Here is a 20248-nt window from a genome sequence, read left to right as displayed (position 1 = left end):
GTGCACATGACTCGTAGTTCAGAAAGGAAGTTCACATGGTGCAGTACCTGCGATTGGAGGCCCAACAGTCATGGGGACGGACATCATGCCCAGGAGGAAGCCGATGGCCTGCGACACGTTCTGAGAGCCCACCAGCTCAAAGGCGATGGGAGCCATGATGGAGATGAAACAGCCATCAAACAGACCCATGAGCAGACACACGGCTATCAGCCCGCCGAAGATGTGACACAGGGGAATCATCATGGACATCACGCCGATGACCAGGAACGAAGACACCTGGAGACAAACGGAGAGAAGCGGGGGTGAGAAACGGTAATTTTGTAGGATGTAACAAACTTAAAGGGATAGTTCACCCAGAAAGGAAAATCCTCTCATCATTTACTCACCCTCATGATATCACAGGTGTGCGTGACTTTCTTCACCAGAACACATTTGAAGAAAAATAGAAAAATGTCTGAGCACAGTAGGTCCTTATAATGTAAGTGGATGGTGATCAAGCTTTTGAAGCTCCAAAATTCACAGACAGACAGCATAAACGTCATCCATACGACACCAGCGGTTCAATTCATGTCTTCTAAAGCGATAGGATCACATTTGGTGCAAAAATAAATAAATATTGAGGTACTTTTTTTTTTTAACTCCAAATCATCTGAGCAGGTGTACGTGTGTGACGTAATCGTATTGGCATTTGACACGCGTCAGAACTGATGTATGTGTGTGTGTAACAGCCGGAAGAGCAGCGCTGTTTACAAGTGAGGAGCAGGAACGCTGTATAGTATCTTGGTTGGTTTTGGTTTAGTTTTGTATTTATCTGTTTCTTTACTCACAATGGTGCATTTGTGTGATTATTCTGGATGTCTCAATCGAGAGGAGAATGTGAGATTACGCCTGTAACATGCCAACACAAATACAACACGCAAGAGACCGAGTAAACTCTGCTCATGTGAACGCTCATACTGCTGCTGACTGGAAGCAATGATTTATAGTTAAAAAGTTCTTTAATTTGTATCTTTTGTATGGCTTTAAAAGATATTAATTTAACCGCAGGAGTCGTATCGATGATTCTGACTGTCTGTGATTGTTGGAGCTTCATCATCCAGTTGCATTTAAGGATCTACTGAGCTAAAACATTTAGAAACTTTTCTTCATTTGTGTTCAGTAGATGAAAGCACCTGTGATACCACGAGGGTGAGTAAATGATGAGAGAATTGAAATGTTTGTGTGAACTATCCAGCATTATTTTGCTCCAGTGTTTCTTCTCTCACCTGTAGGTAGACTTTGTTGACTCCAGGTACGTAATCCGCCACTCTGCCGAAGATGAGCCGACCCACTGCAGACGTGATGCCGATACACATCAGCAGAACCTCTTTATTAGCGCCCTCTCCAAAGCGCTCCTCCACATGTTTCATCTGATAACACACACACACACACACACACACACACACATCCATCAGTCATGTACAGTACAGAGTCAGTAACAGTATATGAAGACTAAACACGTTACCCTCCCATTTCTCATTACCGTCACACGTCCAGACGTTTTCCTTGAAAGATTCTTTTCATTAAAAATAGAGAAATTGAAAAACCGTAGCAAAGGAGTACTACTGAGATGTACAAATACATTACAATTTTAAAAAAAAATATGTTATTTGTTCACATTGCGGTAATGAGAATTGTGGTGTAAAATGTGCATAATTGTCATGAAAATATTGTCACAATGTGAAATATCTCAATGGCCCTAAACAAGCGCTTCATTTTGCAGGACTTGGCATTAAGAATCTTTTTTTTTTTCTGTTGTATGTTTTCTAAACTTATGACAGAAGCCAAATAGGATACCCATACAATCAACTCGATATCAAACCCAAGTTGTAATAATACTAAACAAAAATGACAACAATGTCACGGGGTTACTTTTGTCAATTCTTATCTTGTTTTATTCAAATGCAATGATTCTTAACTCTTTCCCCGCCAAACATGGAATTTTCCGGGTATCCGTGTTTTAGGTGTTATACGGTAAGGAAGACCCGCACGCATGTTTTGAAAGAGTACTCAACTCTTTGATCAAAGAAACAGACTGCGATCGTCTCAAACGTGAAGTGGAACACCATACTAATACTAAAGCACTTGTTTGATAAAAATGCCTTTTTCTCAGCTTTTTGTCCGAAATGTTGTTTTTGACAAAACCTACCTCTGTTCAAGTGGCAATAAAAAAAGAACAAATGAAGATAAAATAAAATCATTTTTTTTTTGCCTAAAAGCAGAGGCTCAGATCTTTATTGTGATATATAGCATCTTCATATATTCATGGAAGAAAATATTCTGCGGGCCATTAAAGTTTAGCGAAAATCGTCAAAAACCCTGGCGGTGGCTGGCAACGTTTTTTAAAAACGCTGGCGGAGAAAGAGTTAAATATATAGCCTACATCATGATGTGATGCAAACTTTTATATACAATGACATAAAGACATTTCTGTCATCCTCTCTCACCTTCAAGTCTGTATGAATGTCTCTCTTCCGTGGAAGACTAAAGCAAATGCTAGGCAGAATGTTCATCTCAGTCACCATTCATCTTTTATTTCATACAATGAAAGTGAATGGTGACTGAAACTAACATCTTTTTGAGTTCCACTGAAAAAAAGAGTCATAGACAAACAAGTGTGCAACTAGGGAAGGGAATCATGAGGACATTAATGATTACGGATTTGAGGAAGAATGATTTGAAAATGAGAAGCGCAATCCTTATTGTTTTACTGCAAAATCAATAATGAGAGCAGAGCAGATATAACAAATCAGAAATAAAAGATGGGTTTGCAGACGACATAAATGCAATCCAATAATTGATCCTAACTAGTCCATATTTTAAATAAAAAACTCAAAACAAACAAGAAATGTGATAGCAGATTTCATTCATTCATGCATTTATTTAAATTCCTTGTAGTACAAAACTTGTCTTTATTAAAGACCTGTCAGTAGCTGCAGTAACTGTTCTGTTGTACTTGTAGGCTACAGTTCTCATTTCATTTGAATTGGACATTCAGAACTTGTGCATCAATGTAAGACTAAAACTAGATCGGACTAGACTAGAAGCGGTGTATGTTTCACTCTGCAGATTCAAAAGAGTCATTTGTTAGAGTATTTTATTACGGTGTTCCACATCGGCAGAAAATTCATGAGAGGGAACGTGAACGTTGACAATGTTTGAAAATGTAATCCCTTTCCTCATGTAAATACATTCCTCATTAAGAATATACACTGATGCGAGTGAAAACACTGGAGACAGGGAATTGGAAACTTTGTGGAACACTTCCGCAATCAGGAAAAAGGTTTTTATCTTCTCATTGAATTACAAACAGTTTCATTCAGTGCTGCTCGTGCTCACGGCAGGGAAATACAGAAAGAAAATTCATTTGCGATATTAGTGTTTTTAGTTCTCAAGTAGCTGGTGCAGAACGAGTACTCGATTACTCGTGCACATCCACAGTCCATACTCAGCACTTACATTAAAAATGGCCATTTAATGTTGACAAAATGCATTAAAAACACACAAGATGAATCATGAGAGATTCCTTATATAATATTTATATTAAAGACAAACAATAACTTTTTCATACTATTTATATTATTAATATTATAAATCACTGCGATGGACTGGCGACCTGTCCAGGGTGTCCCCCGCCTTTCGCCCAATGTTAGCTGGGATAGACTCCAGCCCCCCGCGACCCTGTACACAGGATAAGCGGTTGACGATAGATGGATGGATGGATATTATAAATCACTGGTATTTCACATAGAATTGGGGGAGACGGGGGAAACACATCCCCCAATGCTGTGTAGGGGGTGAAAAGTCTCCCCCAATCATGCATCTGTCCTTTATATATTTTATCAACGCTGAAAATAATTTTGTCTGAGATACCTTGCAATTGATTGGCTGTGAGTCTGTCATATTGAGACAAAAATCTGAAGTCCCCTCTCCGTTGAACGAGTTGGTATCGCCCAACTAGACGGAGGAGTCACGTGGAACCTGTTACTTTTCTCAGCGCTGCCCAGGATGTATGAACTCACAGTCATTTATTATTACTGGATGATGATTTTTAAAAATGCTTTTATATAATGCTGAGGTGGATTTTCATTCACAGGTATAAATCCATGCAATTATCAGTTTTTATTAAAAATAACTATCCAGTGTAAAATGTCTCAAAATGGATATAAAGTGTTCTTAGATTTAAATGCGGATGAACGGAGGATTCAGTTTTCAGAGTGTCAAGCGCCCCCTGCAGGAATAAAACTCACAAGACAGTCAGTGGCTGACAATGTGCAATTCCAGTCTGTAACCCACACAAAACTTTCAAAAACATGAAATACATCACATGAGTCATATGTGGAGTTAGTGAAGATGTTAAAGGTGTCCATAGAAATGATCAGTTGTTTTTCATGGTGAGACAAGCATTTCAGATGAGCACGATAGAAAGGGTAAATTTGTTGTGAAACATTAACCCTAATTATTTTTCTGAATGTTTGATATGATACAGTGTATAACTATTTAAGAGTATGCATTGAATTAAGGATGACGTGATTATTCAGTTAATTTAACTAAGAATTTAGAAGACACTGTTAAAAACTGTGAAATGCTTTATTTACACGTGGCAAAATTATTAGATATAACGTATAAATATATAATATAAAATAGGTTTTTGTAAGAAGATTGTAGAAGATTTTGTAAGTCTAAATGGAAAACTCTTGCGCATATGTGGGTACTGGAGCTGTTGCTATGGTTACGGATGATGGCCACGAGGTGCTTTAATGGCCAGGTGTCGTGAACTGAACGTGAACTTTCAATTCACATGAAACTGAAGCTTAAACACACAAATTCCAAAATATAACAGAAGAATTCGATCTACCAGACTCATATCCATCAAAAATGCAACTTAAATCAGCTGTTTGGCAGCATTTAAATGAATGACTGAAGATGACGGATGTAAAACACGGAGACAGAGGTCATAGAAAGAAACACATCCTTGGGACAGGATGATCCACAAGTTGTCCAAAAAACAAACTAGTAAGTTTCATATATTTAGCTGCAGTGATTTAAAGTGATGAATTAAAGATGCCACTTCTTGTATTGTTTAAGTGTGTGTGTAGATACTATCAGCGAGTAAACTTTGAAAGGTTGCGTCTTAAATTGTCCTCATTATTTAAAACATTGCTTCAGTACAAATTCACCACATTAAACAATAAATGTCAATTTTGTTAATGATCGGACTTTAAATTGCCTGCTGTAAGCAATGTTCCCATTATATTCATAGCCCAAAGGTTCATTTGTAATGTGTTGTGGACAGTATTTAGAGTCTGTTGCTGATTCTTTATGTTGGGGTGTCTGACCGACAACGGATTATTTAATAAACTGATGCAGAAAAAAACTGTTTAATGCTGTGAACTACATGTTACACACGTATGAAGCACTCTGGTTACATCAGCACATCACTGAGCTCGGGATAAGAGGTGTTCTTTTGGCGGATTAGCTGATATTTTTTCTACACTGTCGCCTGTCATTTGGAGAAGAGTGTAACCAGTGTGCATCGTCAACTGCTGCCGAAAATATAAACAAGGCTTCAAACTCCTTCTCCATGGAGAAAACGTACATGTTCACACGGAGCAGGAGAATATATGTGTAAAATGATTCCAGAAGAGGAGTGAGAGGAGGGTGAGCAAGGCCATGAAAGAGACGTGAGCCAGATGTGCTCAGAGGTTCCTGGGCGTTGGGGTCCTCCTCCCAAAATGCACCAATCTGAGCAGTAAGAAAGGGGAGCGGCCCACCCATTGTCCCGTGAGAGCACTCAATCCAGCTCCCCACACACACACACACACACACACACACACATGACTGCACATCAGCTGAATTCAACATTGTGAGTGTACAATATGCTGGTAATGATTTTAAGACATTATGGAGCAGAGCTTTTACCACCAACGGCAGGATAAAATACGTAAGGAGGCATAATTTGAGAGGGGGCACACATTTATCACTATAGCCTTTTTAAATGTAGTAATGCTGCTATAATCAATGTGAATGTGTTCTATCATAGCTGTCTGAAGGACGGGGCAATCCTCAGATGATAATGATAAAAATAAAGAAAATGTATACCTTCTGCCTTGCTACAAAATAGACTAAAATAAAATAAATGATCAAGTGAAAATTAAGAATCAGATATATACAGTATTGTGGAGAACTGATAATTCTTTAATTACAGTATAAATATGAAATATAATTAACTTACTGTGAACTTCGCAACAGAAGGTTTTTAGGAAAAACTTTATTAAGAAAGTATGTAGAAGTATCTTGTCTTGACCTGTAGTGTGCAGTGCTATTATCATCCATTAGCCTGTTTTCTCTTTATAGATATTTGTTTCTTCTTCTCAACAAATTCACAATAATGTCTATATTTCCTCCTTGTTCACTGATATGTTAGGGGGCGCACACCTTTCAGCTGTCGCAAAACATACACAGATGTGCATATTAATGTAATTCATGTTTTAAATATTCTACACATATAATATCATTTTAGAAATGTGTAACCCAAGTAATGGACTTAATTGAAGTCAGTAACTGTGATCTGATTACAAGAATTAAAAAAATGTTATGTGCAACATTACTTTTTGTATGAAAAAAGTAATTCAATTACAGTAATTAATTACTTTGTAATTAGATTACACCCAACACTGGTGCTGCCGCTGTAATTTTTAAAGGAGTTAACAACAGCCCTTAATCATGGTCGGATCACAGATGTCTTTACTGTCACACTCGATGCTTCAGTAAAGTTCTTACAAGCTTGAGCAATTTCACTGTCTATTTCAACTCTCCGGCAGTGCTGAATGATGACAGCGCACTACTGTGAATTGAAGAATTTACAAAACTGTTTAAAAAGCATTTCAGGGTACACCTCATGAAGTTTCTTTGAAGAAGATCAAATATACGATACAAAAGTTTTAATTTGTTCAATATTTGTTACTCGCTGTGTAATTCCTATAGTTCCATTAGGTTTTGATGACTTTGCAGTGATAAGAAAGAATGAGTAGGTGTGTGCAAACCCTTGAGTCTGATAGTAGTATGTTTGTGAACACTTTACTATCCACTTGGCTTTATTGTCTTGATAGAGCAGGTCATAAAAGAATAAACGAGTGGACACTGACTTCTAAAAGTGCTCAGTTGCATTTCTCGATGCCACAGCATAAGACTGCTTGCCTCAGCAGGTTCAAACATGTGACATAATGACACTGTCAGCATCTATTGTGAACAAGGAAGAATCATCTGTGGGTAAAATGGGTCACAAGTTTGAGGGACTTCCTCCTGCGAGCTTTCGACCCTTCAGTCATTACATAATGCTGCTGACTCAGGTCAGGCTACTTCACCACACCGATGCGTCTCTATTCTGCGGTACTATTCAGTCCTAATACAGTTAGCAAAAGCAGCCTGTACTGTTTTATTCAAGCTGAAGTGTATAATATCTGTGCCACTAGCATCACCAGACAGAAGTGCAGAAATAGTGATTGTTTTCATACAGGTTTTCCAAACACTCCCCATCTGCCATTAGTCAGACAATAAGATGGTCCCACCACAAACTAGATTCACAAGACCTTTCAAGACCGTTTTCTTCCCTATAGAATCATGAAATGATGTGAGCTGGAGCAGAGACGAGTAATGTGAAAATACTGCAGCTGTTTATTAACAATGTTGCTCAGCTCTTTTATTGTTTGTCTGCCAATGAGTGCCAGCTATGCCAAAGAACATTTGAGAAGTCTGTGCCAACAAACAACTGCAAACATCCTTGCACAGAGAAGTGGGCTTCTCAAATCCTGCCTATGAAAGAATGCATGGGAAGGCATAGAAAGTGTACATCCAGCACATAAACATACATATGTACTAAAGAATCATAAATATATATAAAAAAAATAATTCTCGTTTTATGTAAAATGACTACACTGCTTCCTGAGATTCAAACATGCTTTTAGTCCACGTCTAATAGGTTTAAGGTCATCTATATGCTAGTTTCCATCTACACGCTGACAAAATGACAAATTCTAAGGCTGCACAATATTGTCCTCTTCCTCAAGATACATTATTCTTGTGTGTTGAACACACTTGTATAAATGATTGATTCTTATGAAACCCCTAATGAAAATAAAAAACTAATAATTGTTCATAAAGAAATGAAGGCTACATTTAGAATCATTAAGATTTTTGGCATGTTCAGAACACGTTACCCTCCCATTTCTCATTACCGTCACACGTCCAGACGTTTTCCTTGAACTATTTCCTTTGATGATTCTCAAAACACGATCATTTGACTGTATTACAGATGCTGTTGTACAAAGATTCTTTTCATTAAAAATAGAGAAATTGAAAAACAGTAGCAAAGGAGAACTACTGAGATGTACAAATACATTACAATTGAAATAATATATATTTATTTTAACATTGCAGTAATGAGAATTGTGTGGTAAAATGGGCATAATTGTCATAAAATTAATATCCCAATGTAAAATATCTTTAAGAGGTCATTAAATGGAGAATCAAATTTCCCTTGATATTTAGACATAAGAGTTTAGTATACTATAAAAACATACTGTACATTTCAGAACTTAAAACTTCCTCCCAGTCTAAAAAAAGCATTTATAATTCCCACTCTATTGAAAGCGTGTTTGTGATGTCACAAAACATTGCTCAGTTGTATTTACACACCCCAGAACATGTTTCATTGCACTCTTGGCCCCGCCCACTGGCGCTCAGTTTGTATCGTAAACAGAGACAAAGAGAGACAGGCTTAGTGTACCAAATATCCCTAAACACCAAAGGGGACCCATCTGGAATATTAAAATTTCTTCTGTGCATATAACATTATACATTTGATAATGTTGTGGCGAGGTTGTTTATTCTCTTCCTATTGAATTTCAAATATGGCTGTATTTGATGGGCTGCACAATGTTAGCCAATCAGAACTGTGGGCTTTTACATTGAAGTTTAAAGATGCTGAGGCATCTTTAATGATTCTGATTAACGGTTTTTATTAATTCACACAATTGACAAAGAAAAGCAAAACATACAGTTTGTTCACAGAATCAACATTTAAGCCCTCTCATACCCCAACCCCACCCTGACTCTCAACAAATATCCCTGTGGTCACACTTGAATATACCAACAAAAAAAAAAAAGATTATATATATTCAATATTTTAATTATTATTTATATGTTATATTAAAATAATAAATAAATACATATAATCGCACACATTTAAAACTACACTTCTCTCTCCACTGAACCTCCCTGACAGCCCTCCGTGAAGGCCAAGTAGCTGCCCATTTTTTATTAAATGAATCTAACTTGTCTAGACTTCTACATGACATTACCTCGATTGTCGCCACCCTCCCCATCTCTGTGCACCACTCTTGTAATGGGGACGCTCCAGCTGACTTCCATCCCCTTAGAACAAATCTGTCTGTCAATCGTAACACTGGCTAGGACCCAATTTTTTATATATTTATCCCCTATTGTAATGGCCGCCTCATCGCTTAAAATATAGAGTCTGGGGCAAAATGAAATTTGAATGCCCAATACGTCACACATAAAACTCTTGGATCTTAACACACCACCAAAATGATCATTGATTATTAAATTATCAGTGGACCTCAGGGAAGATAATACAATTATTAAAAAATAGCATTTCATGACCCTCTAATGGCCCTAAACAGGGCTCATTTTCTATATCCAAAATATAATGTATTTTTTGTCTCTTTAGATTTTGGAGTTAAACAACACCAGGATATTTTTTGTTGACAGGTTTCATGAGAATTACCCAAATGAAAAAGTGTGACAAATGTTATGTCAAATAACAACAGAACACTTCATGGGACATTAAACAAAACAGTATGTGCACTTTGATTTTATTTTCATGGCCATGCTAGGTGCAGTGCAACGGCCATGCACAACATCTTTTCATTAGATATTTTAGTGAGTGCCAATTATAAGCACAATTTTTATGGCATCGCAAAGTGCAAGTGGGCGTGAGTTTTTGCGCTATCTGTGGGTGTGTGCGTGCAAACTGTGAGTGTATTCAGTCCTCCAGACTCCGAATGGTCACAAATGCGAGCAAAAATAAATTACTGCAACAATAATTTAAAATCTAGTTGCCATTGGCGACAGTCGGGATGTGTGCGTTTATATGTGGTTTCATCAGAGTTATTGAATACATCTTTAGAGTGCCAGTGTGTCTCGCACCACATTTCACCCTTTTTGTTGATGATAGGAGCTCACTGGCGGCATGCAACAACAAACACAGCACGAGCCATGATGTTGATTTGTGAACAAATGACTCTTTTGAATCAGGTCTTTAAAATGAATCACCCGAAAAGAGCTTGTTTGAACTCAGGAGCTCTGGTTAGCAATTTGAATTCAAGTTACTTTCTCAGCGAATCAGCCACCAGTGAGTTCACAATTGGGAGTGAGGACATTTCAAAATAGTAGTCCCATGTGTATTTCGGCTTGTTTATAATTAAAAGTATTTTTTTCCCTGGATATTATTGATTAGGATTGAAGTAGCACAATGAACTGCATCTGGGATTTCATTCAATTTGCACTCTTGTTGTCTTTGTGTCTGGGCCATCTAGTCACAGTAAAGTTATAAAGTATATAAAGTTGAAGTCAGAAGTTTACATACACTTAGGTTGAAGTCATTAAAAAAAGTTTTAACCACTTCACAGATTTCTTATTAGTAAACTACTGTTTTGGCAAGTTGTTTAGGTCATCTACTTTGTGCATGACACAACTAATTTTTCCAACAATTATTTACAGAGAGATTGTTTCACTTTTAATTGACTATATCACAATTCCAGCGGGTCACAAGTTTACTAAGTTTACTGTGACTTTAAGCAGCTTGGAAAATTCCAGAGAATGATGTCAAGACAAATTTAGCTTCTGATAGGTTAATTGGAGCCAATTGGAGGTGTACCTGTGGATGAACTCCATACCTCATTGCTTGACTCAGAAAAAAAAAGATTGTGGACCTCCACAAATTTCCAAACACCTGAAGGTACCACGTTCATCTGTACAAACAATAGTACGCAAGTATAAATGCCATGGGACCACGCAGCCATCATACCGCTCAGGAAGGAGACTCATTCTGTCTCCTAGAGATGAACGTATTTTGGTGCAAAAAGTGCAAATCAATCCCGAACAACAGTAAAGGCCCTTGTGAAGATGCTGGAGGAAACAGTTAGACAAGTATCTATCCACAGTAAAACAAATCTGAAAATAAAATAAAAAAAAACCTTAAAGGCTGCTCAGTAAGAAAGAAGTCACTGCTCCAAAACTGCCATAAAAACCCAGACTACAGTTTGCAAGCGCACAAGGGGACAAAGATCTTACTTTTTGGAGAAATGTCCTCTGGTCTGATTAAACAAACATTAAACTGTTTGGCCATAATCACCATCATTAAAAGCAAGCCGAAGTACACCATCCCAACCGTGAAGCATGGGGGTGGCAGAATCATGTTGTAGGAGTGCTTTGCTGCAGGAGGGACTGGTGCACTTCACAAAATAGATGACATCACGAGGAAGGAAAATTATGTATGATATATTGAAGCAACATCTGAAGACATCAGCCAGGAAGTCGCAAATGTGTCTTCCAAATGGACGATGACCCGAAGCATACCTCCAATGTTGTGGCAAAATGGCTTAAGCACAACAAAGTCAAGGTATTGGAGTGGCCATCACAAAGCCCTGACATCAATACGAAAGTTTGTGGGCAGAACTGAAAAAGTGTGAGCAAAGAGGGCTACAAACCTAACTCAGTTACATTAGTTCTGTCAGGAGGAACGGGCAAAAAATTCCAGCAAATTATTGAGAGTAGCTTCTGGAAAGCTTTCCAAAATGTTTGAGCTAAGTTAAACAATTTAAAGGCAATGCTACCAAATACTAACAGTGTTTGTGAACTTCTGACCTACTGGGAATGCGATGAAAGAAATAAAAGCTGAGATAAATAATTCTCACTACTATTATTTAAACATTCTTAAAATAAAGTAGTGATCCTAACTGACTATGATTAAATGTCAGGAATTGTGATCTGAGATCTAGCTTTTGATACTTGGGACCACTGAGGGACCCATACACAACTATTACACAAGGTACAAACATTTACTTGCTGGTAATTTTTTAAGATCATTTCTAAAAATAAGACTTAAGAAAATATTAATTGGGGGCCTGGGTGGCTCAGAGAGTATTGACACTGACTGAAACCCCTGGAGTCGTGAGTTTGAATCCAGGGTGTGCTGAGTGACTCTAGCCATGTCTCCTAAGCAACCAAATTGGCCCGGTTGCTAGGGAGGGTACACAGAGGTTAACCTCATCACGGTCGCAATTAGTGGTTCTTGCTCTCAATGGGGCACATGGTAAGTTGTGTGTGGATCGCTGAGAGCAGCATGAGCCTCCACAGGCAGAGTCTCCGCGGTGTCAAGCACAATGAGCCACGTGATAAGATACGTGGCTTTATGGTCTCAGAAGTGGAGGCAACTGAGTCTTGTCCTCTGCCACCCGGATTGAGGTAAGCAACAACGCCACCACGAGGACCTACTAAGTAGTGGGAGTTGGGCATTCCAAATTGGGAGAAAAGGGGATAAAAAAATTTAATAAAAAAGGAAAATATGAATTGTTGCACGTTTCTATCCACTACGTAATGCACATTAACATGAGCGAGCCGCCTCGTCATGATGGAGCAGCTGAATGACCTCTTCCTGCTTTGGGGACAGTTTTATTTGCTAGATTGGCACAAGTATCTAATTTTATTAAATGCATCCACGATACAATAAGTGTAATATCTTATATAATGTGGGTTGAAATAGCTGCGATGCCCACACACCGCCAGTCTCCACACACCTGTGAGCGCCCACTCTCGAAACTGTTCTGGAGGATTGTGAGGACCCACTTTATCGACCAGCTGTGGGTTAAACACATCCAAATGACAAGTGCTATGTTCAAAGAATTGTGTGCGAAGGTCGAATCTTTCAGTGAGCTAGTCACATCAAGCTATCACACACTCATAACACATGGATGAATGGTCAACATACGTCATCGTTTTGCGAATAAACCATTTCCATCACCTTAATGTGCACTTTAACTAATGCGAAACTCTAAAAAATCCAGCTCCGGCTAGCGCATAAAATTTGAAGTGTTTCCATTAAGGATTTCTTATGCGCAATTTCAAAATGCACATAAAAATAGATGGATGGAAACCCAACTACTGATGCTCAAGAAGGCAACTTGCAAATACCTGTTATGTAGATTCTGATAGGCAAGTACTAAATAAACAATAAAAAAGATCTTATGAATGTGCTGACTTTGTTTATATCACTGGTGCTTGAGGGAATACTATATAATAGGACACAGATGGTGCAATAACTGGAGAAGGACCTCAGAATTAAACTGCACTTGATCCAGCCCATTAGTTCTTGGCATGTAAGATTTCACCAAACCTACTTGCGCCTAGAATTACCGCATGCTAGCATGAAAATACCAGAACTTCATGGCCATACCCATTGACTGTGGTGCATATGACGTATCGCATAGCACTCTGCTTAATACTGTTAAAATAGGGCCCCAAATCTACTGCGAAAACTTATATGAAAAATGATATGGCTGACTACAGTTTACAGCTCTTGTCATACAGCTATATACCATCATAAATTGGTGGTTGTAGTCACTTATTTTCATGCCTTTTTATTGTTTCTTTTATAGGATAGCTGATAGGATAGGAAATGATGGGAGAAGACAGGGCACACGGATCAGGAAATGACACAAAGATTCGAACCTGCGTAACCCACATATGAGCAACCCAGCTCAATGTGTCATAGCATGTTTACTAACTGCTAGGCCTAGGCTAGCCTAACATATTTTGTAATTAATAGCAGAAAATAACAGTACAAATTTTAAACTAGTACATTTATCAACATAATCATTACATTTACAGACCTGCCAACCTGTACGTATTTTGCATAGAAGGTACGCATTTTGACATCAAGGTACACTGGTACAATTTGTCACTCTAAACTATGCAAAAAGCTGGTGATGCCTTTGTGTTCAATTGTGCTCGTGCAGCACTCAAGTCTAACAGCAAGAGGCATCAGTGTCTATCCTGCCGAAAAGCAAAAGAAGAGTTTGACCAATTATAGCATTGGGTTGGATGGGGTGGATATGGAAAGTTGATATTGTGATTTGAGTTACCTTAACGCAGACCTGCCAACCTTGGGAAAACATTTACCGTTAATAACGTTAACCTAACATTACGTAATTTGCAAGCTAGCTTGCTTGTTCACCAGGCATTTTAGTTGGCAAAGTAACATTAACTTATATGGTCCGTGTCGTAGATTGTTAAACGTGACTTTTTTATATTACCGTAATCATATTTATTATTGCATCCAAACCAGTCACCGTAATGAGCAGATCAGATCATGGCAGGATGAAAAAAAAAAGCGAGTGCACGTGCCACATAAATAAAGTTACCTAGAAAGTTACTGGGAGGTGTGTGTGTGCCTTGCAGTTAAAATAATCATGATGTCAGATGAGGATACTGACTGGTAGAGAGAGAACACCAAGCAGCAAGTCCATGCCCCCACAGAAGTTCCTCACAAAGTATCAGGAGCAATGGCCATCAGATAATAATGTAGCTAAACCTCTATATACAAAGGATCATTTTTTTAATTGAATAGGCTACATATTTTTAATTAGGCTCATATGATGTGTGCCTATATAAGCTGATTTAATAATGTAATTGTTAAATAAAATGGAAATCCTGAACAGAAACGTCCCTGACAAGAAAACATTTCTGCCAATGGGGTAAGCAAAATAAACTTGTTTTCTCTTTAAATTAAGTTTATTTTGCTTACCCCATTGGCAGATTTTTTTTTTATTGTTTTGAGTCTAAAGTTCAATAAATTGAGTCAGATTTATCTTAAAGCAAGACTTAATATCTTATCCCATTTTGCTTGACAAGTAAATAAATCATGTTTTAAGAAAGTTTAGATAATTTGACAGGAAAACAAGACAAAAATATTTGTCTAGAAAATAATTTTTTGCAGTGTACAGAAACTAAGATTTATCAAAAGAGCTTGCACAGAGTTAATCAAGAGAAAAATGAGGAGGACTCTGAAGTGTTTAGTTTTGTTGTTCATAGCACCACTACACCCTAATGAAAAATGCACACGAGATAGATGAAGTATTAATGTACTTCAGTCACAGTACTTTTATTTTTTTATGTTCATAATGTCCTGTTAAATGCTTATTTTATATTGTATAGTGTATATTGTTACTATGGTTTTTATTTGATTTATTACCTGGCACCTTAATTTAATTCTATCTTTATTGTTATTTGTTCTGTTTTTATTATTATTATATGTCTTGTCATTGTCTGTTTTGTGTATTAATGCTTTGGCAATATTGTATGTAAACACAATCATGCCAATAAAGTACATTATAATTGAAAATTGAATTGAAATTGATAGCCATAGTGTTATTTACTCTAGATCAGTGTTTCCCTTGAATACACCACAGCATCTCAAGTTCCCCTTCATCAACACAAAATGTATACCAAAGAAAAAACATAATTAAATGTTATCATTCATACTGATTATTATTGACCAGTCAGAATTGGTTGGATCTACTGATATCCCTTTTAGGGCTGGATATTGATTGATTTATTTGATAGTTTTGATTCTGATTCACAAGCTCTCGATTCCTTTCGATTCTGATTCAATTCCAATTCATTTGGGTATATCTTAGTTATAATGTCCATTGTGCTTACGTATGCATGGAATTATCTCTCAGTTAATGCTGTTAATTGATCAACAACTGACTGTAAAGAACAAAAAGGATATTAAAAGGGACATTATTCAGTGACAAATGGATTGTGTGGATCTTGTCTTTGGAGTCAAACCTAACTTTTACTCTCAACACAAAGTGAAAGGATCTCGCTGCTGACCTTTGCATAGAGTAAATTATAAGTTTTATCTTGGGGTTTTAAGAATCGATTTTGGGATTGTTCCAAAAATCTGTTTTTACCCAGCCCTAACCCCTTTTTTCAACCCATGCATTTTGTTTTAAAGGTTCAACATAGCAAAATCCAATTATTTTTGTGCAACCCCAGTTGGGAAAGCCAGATTTAAAGATACTCCAACAGCTTAGATCAAGCGGAGAGAAGTGTGAGAACTTGGTTACCGAGGAGCCTTAAAAACAAAAGCCAAATTCAACATGGCAAGGAAAAGTCCATGTGCCCTTTGTCCCTGAGGAACCTGTTTTTGTTTTGACTTGAACAGCTCAAGTGTGCTCCTCAGACTCAGTCAGATGGCAATGACACGCTGAGATGTGTGTTTATCTACCGCTAACCTCACCTTAAACCCAACAGTGAGAAAACATTGAGAGGACTCCCCTGGAAAAATAGGAGAACTGCTCTCCACACATAAACACCCTCTTTCCCTTTCAATACTGCCCATTAACTGACATCTCTGACTGGTCTGCATGCAACTTAACCTGTGCAAAACACCTCTGTAGATCCCACAATAACAGAGCCGATGTTTGTGTGAGCCTCTAGTCTCCTCAGATCAATTTGTCTTTGTATTGAAATAAACCTCACAGGAAAACATCCATCCATGCTGGAGTCCACAGTGCGGATGAAGGAACTGTATTGATACCTTTGCAAATGTGGCTACTTGTGTATCCTTTGAGTAACTTTCGTTCAATCAGGATCAACATCTCTCGCTGAGGTCATGAACTCAACCTTCATTAGACAAAACATATATCTTAGCATAAGCCAGTGAGCTGCCACCCCAGACATGTTAACTGGCTTCTAACGCAAAGAATGTTCCAAAAGCGAATTGTGCAGATTTAAATATATGTCATCATGGTAAAGGTACAGTAGTGTAGCACTCGAGTGAACTCGTTCTCAAGACCAGATTTTTCAACCTAGTCTCATAGAATGAACATTACTGTAACTATCGTTTCGCTTCAGATTCCTGGTGAAATGCTACTACAACTGTGTGTTTTATTCACTTCCTCAAACATTAAGACTATAATGGCTAATTATGACTTAATAAACACTTATTTTTCGCACTATTACTCACTGTTATGTTATGATATCAAAACACTTTTATTGTAACGCACCATTTGAGGAACGACATATTTTAACACTCGTATTACAGACTCGCCTACATTTACATACTTATTTGAGTGTGAATAGCTTGCGCGGTAGCTCACCTAACTGAGTGTTGTACTTTTTGAACTTGGAAGACCGAAGCTCGAGAGAAGTCAAGAAACACTCAAAATGTAAGTGCATAACAGCGACATAAAATTCTTGTCGCATTTGCATTTTCCAACACAATCGGTTAGGTTAAGTGTTAGTTCAGGGTAAGGATGTCTGTTTTGTTCATCTCTTTTTTGTTTTAAGGACACTATCAGTTTTGTTTAGGTTAAAGTTTTAGGTTTGGGAGATATTAATAGTATTCTCATTAAAACTTTTACTTATTAAAACCTCTAATATTTACCATAAAAACCTTGTCTGACAATAAAGTGATTTGATTGATTGCATCACCATTTTTATTTGTACACAATTTATCTTTACATGTCAATATGTCACACTTTAATATAGGTAAAATGTTTCTCTCCACATGGAATGTTAATAGCTGGGGCACCACATAAAAGGTTGCATCTTTCCTTAAGCTTAAAAAATATGATATAGTGTTCCTTCAAGAAATGCATCTTTCTTCACAGGAAGCTGAAAAACGTGGTAGGGCATGAAGTGGGGATGTGTTTTGTAGTGCTGGTTCGAGTAACAGGAGGAGAGTCATTACATTGATATGTAAGCATTTACAAAAAGATCAAAGATACATTAGGAAGAGTCATTATTTTTTTGGCTAAAATACAGGGGCAAAACCTTATTTTGGCTAATATTTATGCAACCAACGCTGATGATCAGAACTTTTTTATATATCTTGAGGGGAAGCTACAAGTCACTGGGATCCTTAATGATATGGTCTTGGATGGAGACTTCAATCTTTTAAAGGATCAAGTCCTTGATCATAGTGATGCAAAAGTGTGTAGATCCTTTAGAGCAACGTTGACACCTGGATGTGAAAAAATCTTCGTCTTACAGACATTTAGAGACTTCTGAATCCATCTCTTTTTTTCATCAGTTCATAAAATTTACATAAGAATAGATTATTTATATCTAAGTAACTTAGTCTACCATTGACTACCATCTAACATTTTAGTTTCAGATTATGCTTTGGTGTGTTTAGAGATGTTGCCACACATAGAGAAAAGAAAATCATATAGATGGTGCTTTAATACATCCCTTCTACAAGACCCTGAATTTTAACAAATGTTAAAGACTGAAGTCAATGTTTATGTAGAAACCAACTGGTCCCCACTGTCCTCTGTGGACATGGCATGGGGCACTTAAGGCAGTTCTTAGGGGGCGAATCATACAATATGCCTCATTCATTAAAAAGATCAAAGCACAAGAATTTATTGAATTGGAAAATATTATTAAAAGTGCTGAAACAGATCCTCACCATCATCCACCAAACAAAACATCAGACTTTCCTCGAGCTGTGCACCGAACAGAAGCAAATGTTCATTGCGCTCCTCCAGGCCCAAGCAAAGGAGTGGCAGATGTTCCGGAGCTTGCTGCAACCCCAGACCCCACGACAGCCACACCCCAGGTTCCGCTAGTTAAGATGGGCACCCAAGACGATCTGGGGGCCTTTCTGGAGCACTTTGAATGGACTGCCGGGGCATGCGGATGGCCGAGCACCCAGTGGGTGGTCCGGTTATTTCCACTGTTGTCCGGGGAAGCCCAACTAACGGTGCAGAAGTTACCAGTGGAGAACCTCCTGGTGTACGCTGACTTGATGAAAGCCATTCTGCAACGGGGCAGCCGCACACACGAGCAGCAGCACCAACACTTTTGCTCAATGACCATTGGTGAGCACGGCTGCCCAACAGCTCTTGGACACCTGCCAGAGGTGGTTGCTGGCTGAGTAACGTGACGTCGGAGCTGTCATAGATCTGGTGGTACTGGAGCAGTTCATCGCTTGACTTCCGAGAGGGAAAACGGAGTGGGTCCTGTGCCACCGCCCGTCGTCGCTCCAAACAGCCATCCAGCTGGCAGAGGACAACATGGTGGCACATTTGAGAGCCAGTGAGCCCCAAGATCCTTTTCTCTCTCATTCTCTTGTCTCCCCTCCTCCCCCCATCTTGTTCCTCCTCCCAAACCAGATCCTTGGCCACGGGAATTTCCCCTCCCCCTCTCCACTCTCACTCCCAGGGTGGTGGGAGCCCGGGCATTTCCGGAACCAATACCCGGTGATGGAGGTGAGGACATTGGTTTGGGTCTCCGACACACCGCAGACTGCCCCCAATCGACCTGGGACGTACCGCATACCGGTGAGTATTAAGGGGATTACATACCAGGCCTTGGTGGATTCAGGTTGTAGCCAAACCTCCATCCATCAATGCCTGGTTCAAGATGAGGCTTTGGGTGCTAGTCACAAGGTGAAGGTAAGGTGTGTGCGTTAACGATTCAATTTCAGGGACAAAAGCATAGTGTTGAGGCTGTGGTTAGTTCACGCCTCACCCATCCGCTAATTTTGGGCATGAATTGGCCAGCATTTTCTACTTTATTAAGGGATATTTGTGCAGATGGGTCCTATAACAGAGCATTTGTGATGCACTAGCTGGGGAGGCAGAGCCAGGGCATTGCTGTGTTGGTTTTGGTGGACTACGCAACGTGATATCCGGAAGCAGTGCCTTTGCGCAGCATCTCAGCATGTAGTGTTGTGGAGGCACTCTTCAGAATTATCTCCTGAGTGGGGATTCCGAAAGAAATCCTCACTGATCAAAGCACTACTTTTATGTCACATACGCTACGAGCTGTATGAATTATTGGGTATTAAATTGATTCGGACAAGCGTGTACCACCCGGAGCACATCAGATTTACCACCTCAACCTCTTAAAACCGAAGAGGGAGGTGGTCCCCGTGGATTTAGCAATGGTGGTACTGGAGAGGGAGGAGCTCGGGCCAGAGGTGAACTTAAAAACCAATCATAGCACTAGCGAAGACCACCTCTCACCGTCGCAAATCATAGACGTGGTCCGGCTGGAAAGACAATTCTCAGACCTGTTCTCTCCCCTTCCTGATTGTACGAACCTCATA

The 20248-nt window shown here is 38.7% G+C and overlaps 1 protein-coding gene across 1 annotated transcript in view; it reads right to left on the bottom strand.

Moving 5' to 3' along the window:
- Positions 1-20248, bottom strand: part of LOC127624251 (monocarboxylate transporter 10-like) — a 69844-nt gene that overhangs the window by 3156 nt on the left and 46440 nt on the right. Inside the window, exons 4-5 of the mRNA XM_052098990.1 lie at positions 1266-1409; positions 48-276 (exon numbers count right to left, since the gene is read on the bottom strand). Coding sequence (XP_051954950.1) covers positions 48-276; positions 1266-1409 — 373 coding nt within the window. The remainder of the gene's footprint in view (positions 1-47; positions 277-1265; positions 1410-20248) is intronic.

Source organism: Xyrauchen texanus, chromosome 30 (assembly GCF_025860055.1).
Source record: "Xyrauchen texanus isolate HMW12.3.18 chromosome 30, RBS_HiC_50CHRs, whole genome shotgun sequence".
NCBI lineage: Eukaryota > Metazoa > Chordata > Actinopteri > Cypriniformes > Catostomidae > Xyrauchen > Xyrauchen texanus.
The sequence above is the reverse complement of the archived record's forward strand: the minus strand, read 5'-3'. Positions and strand labels throughout refer to the sequence as shown.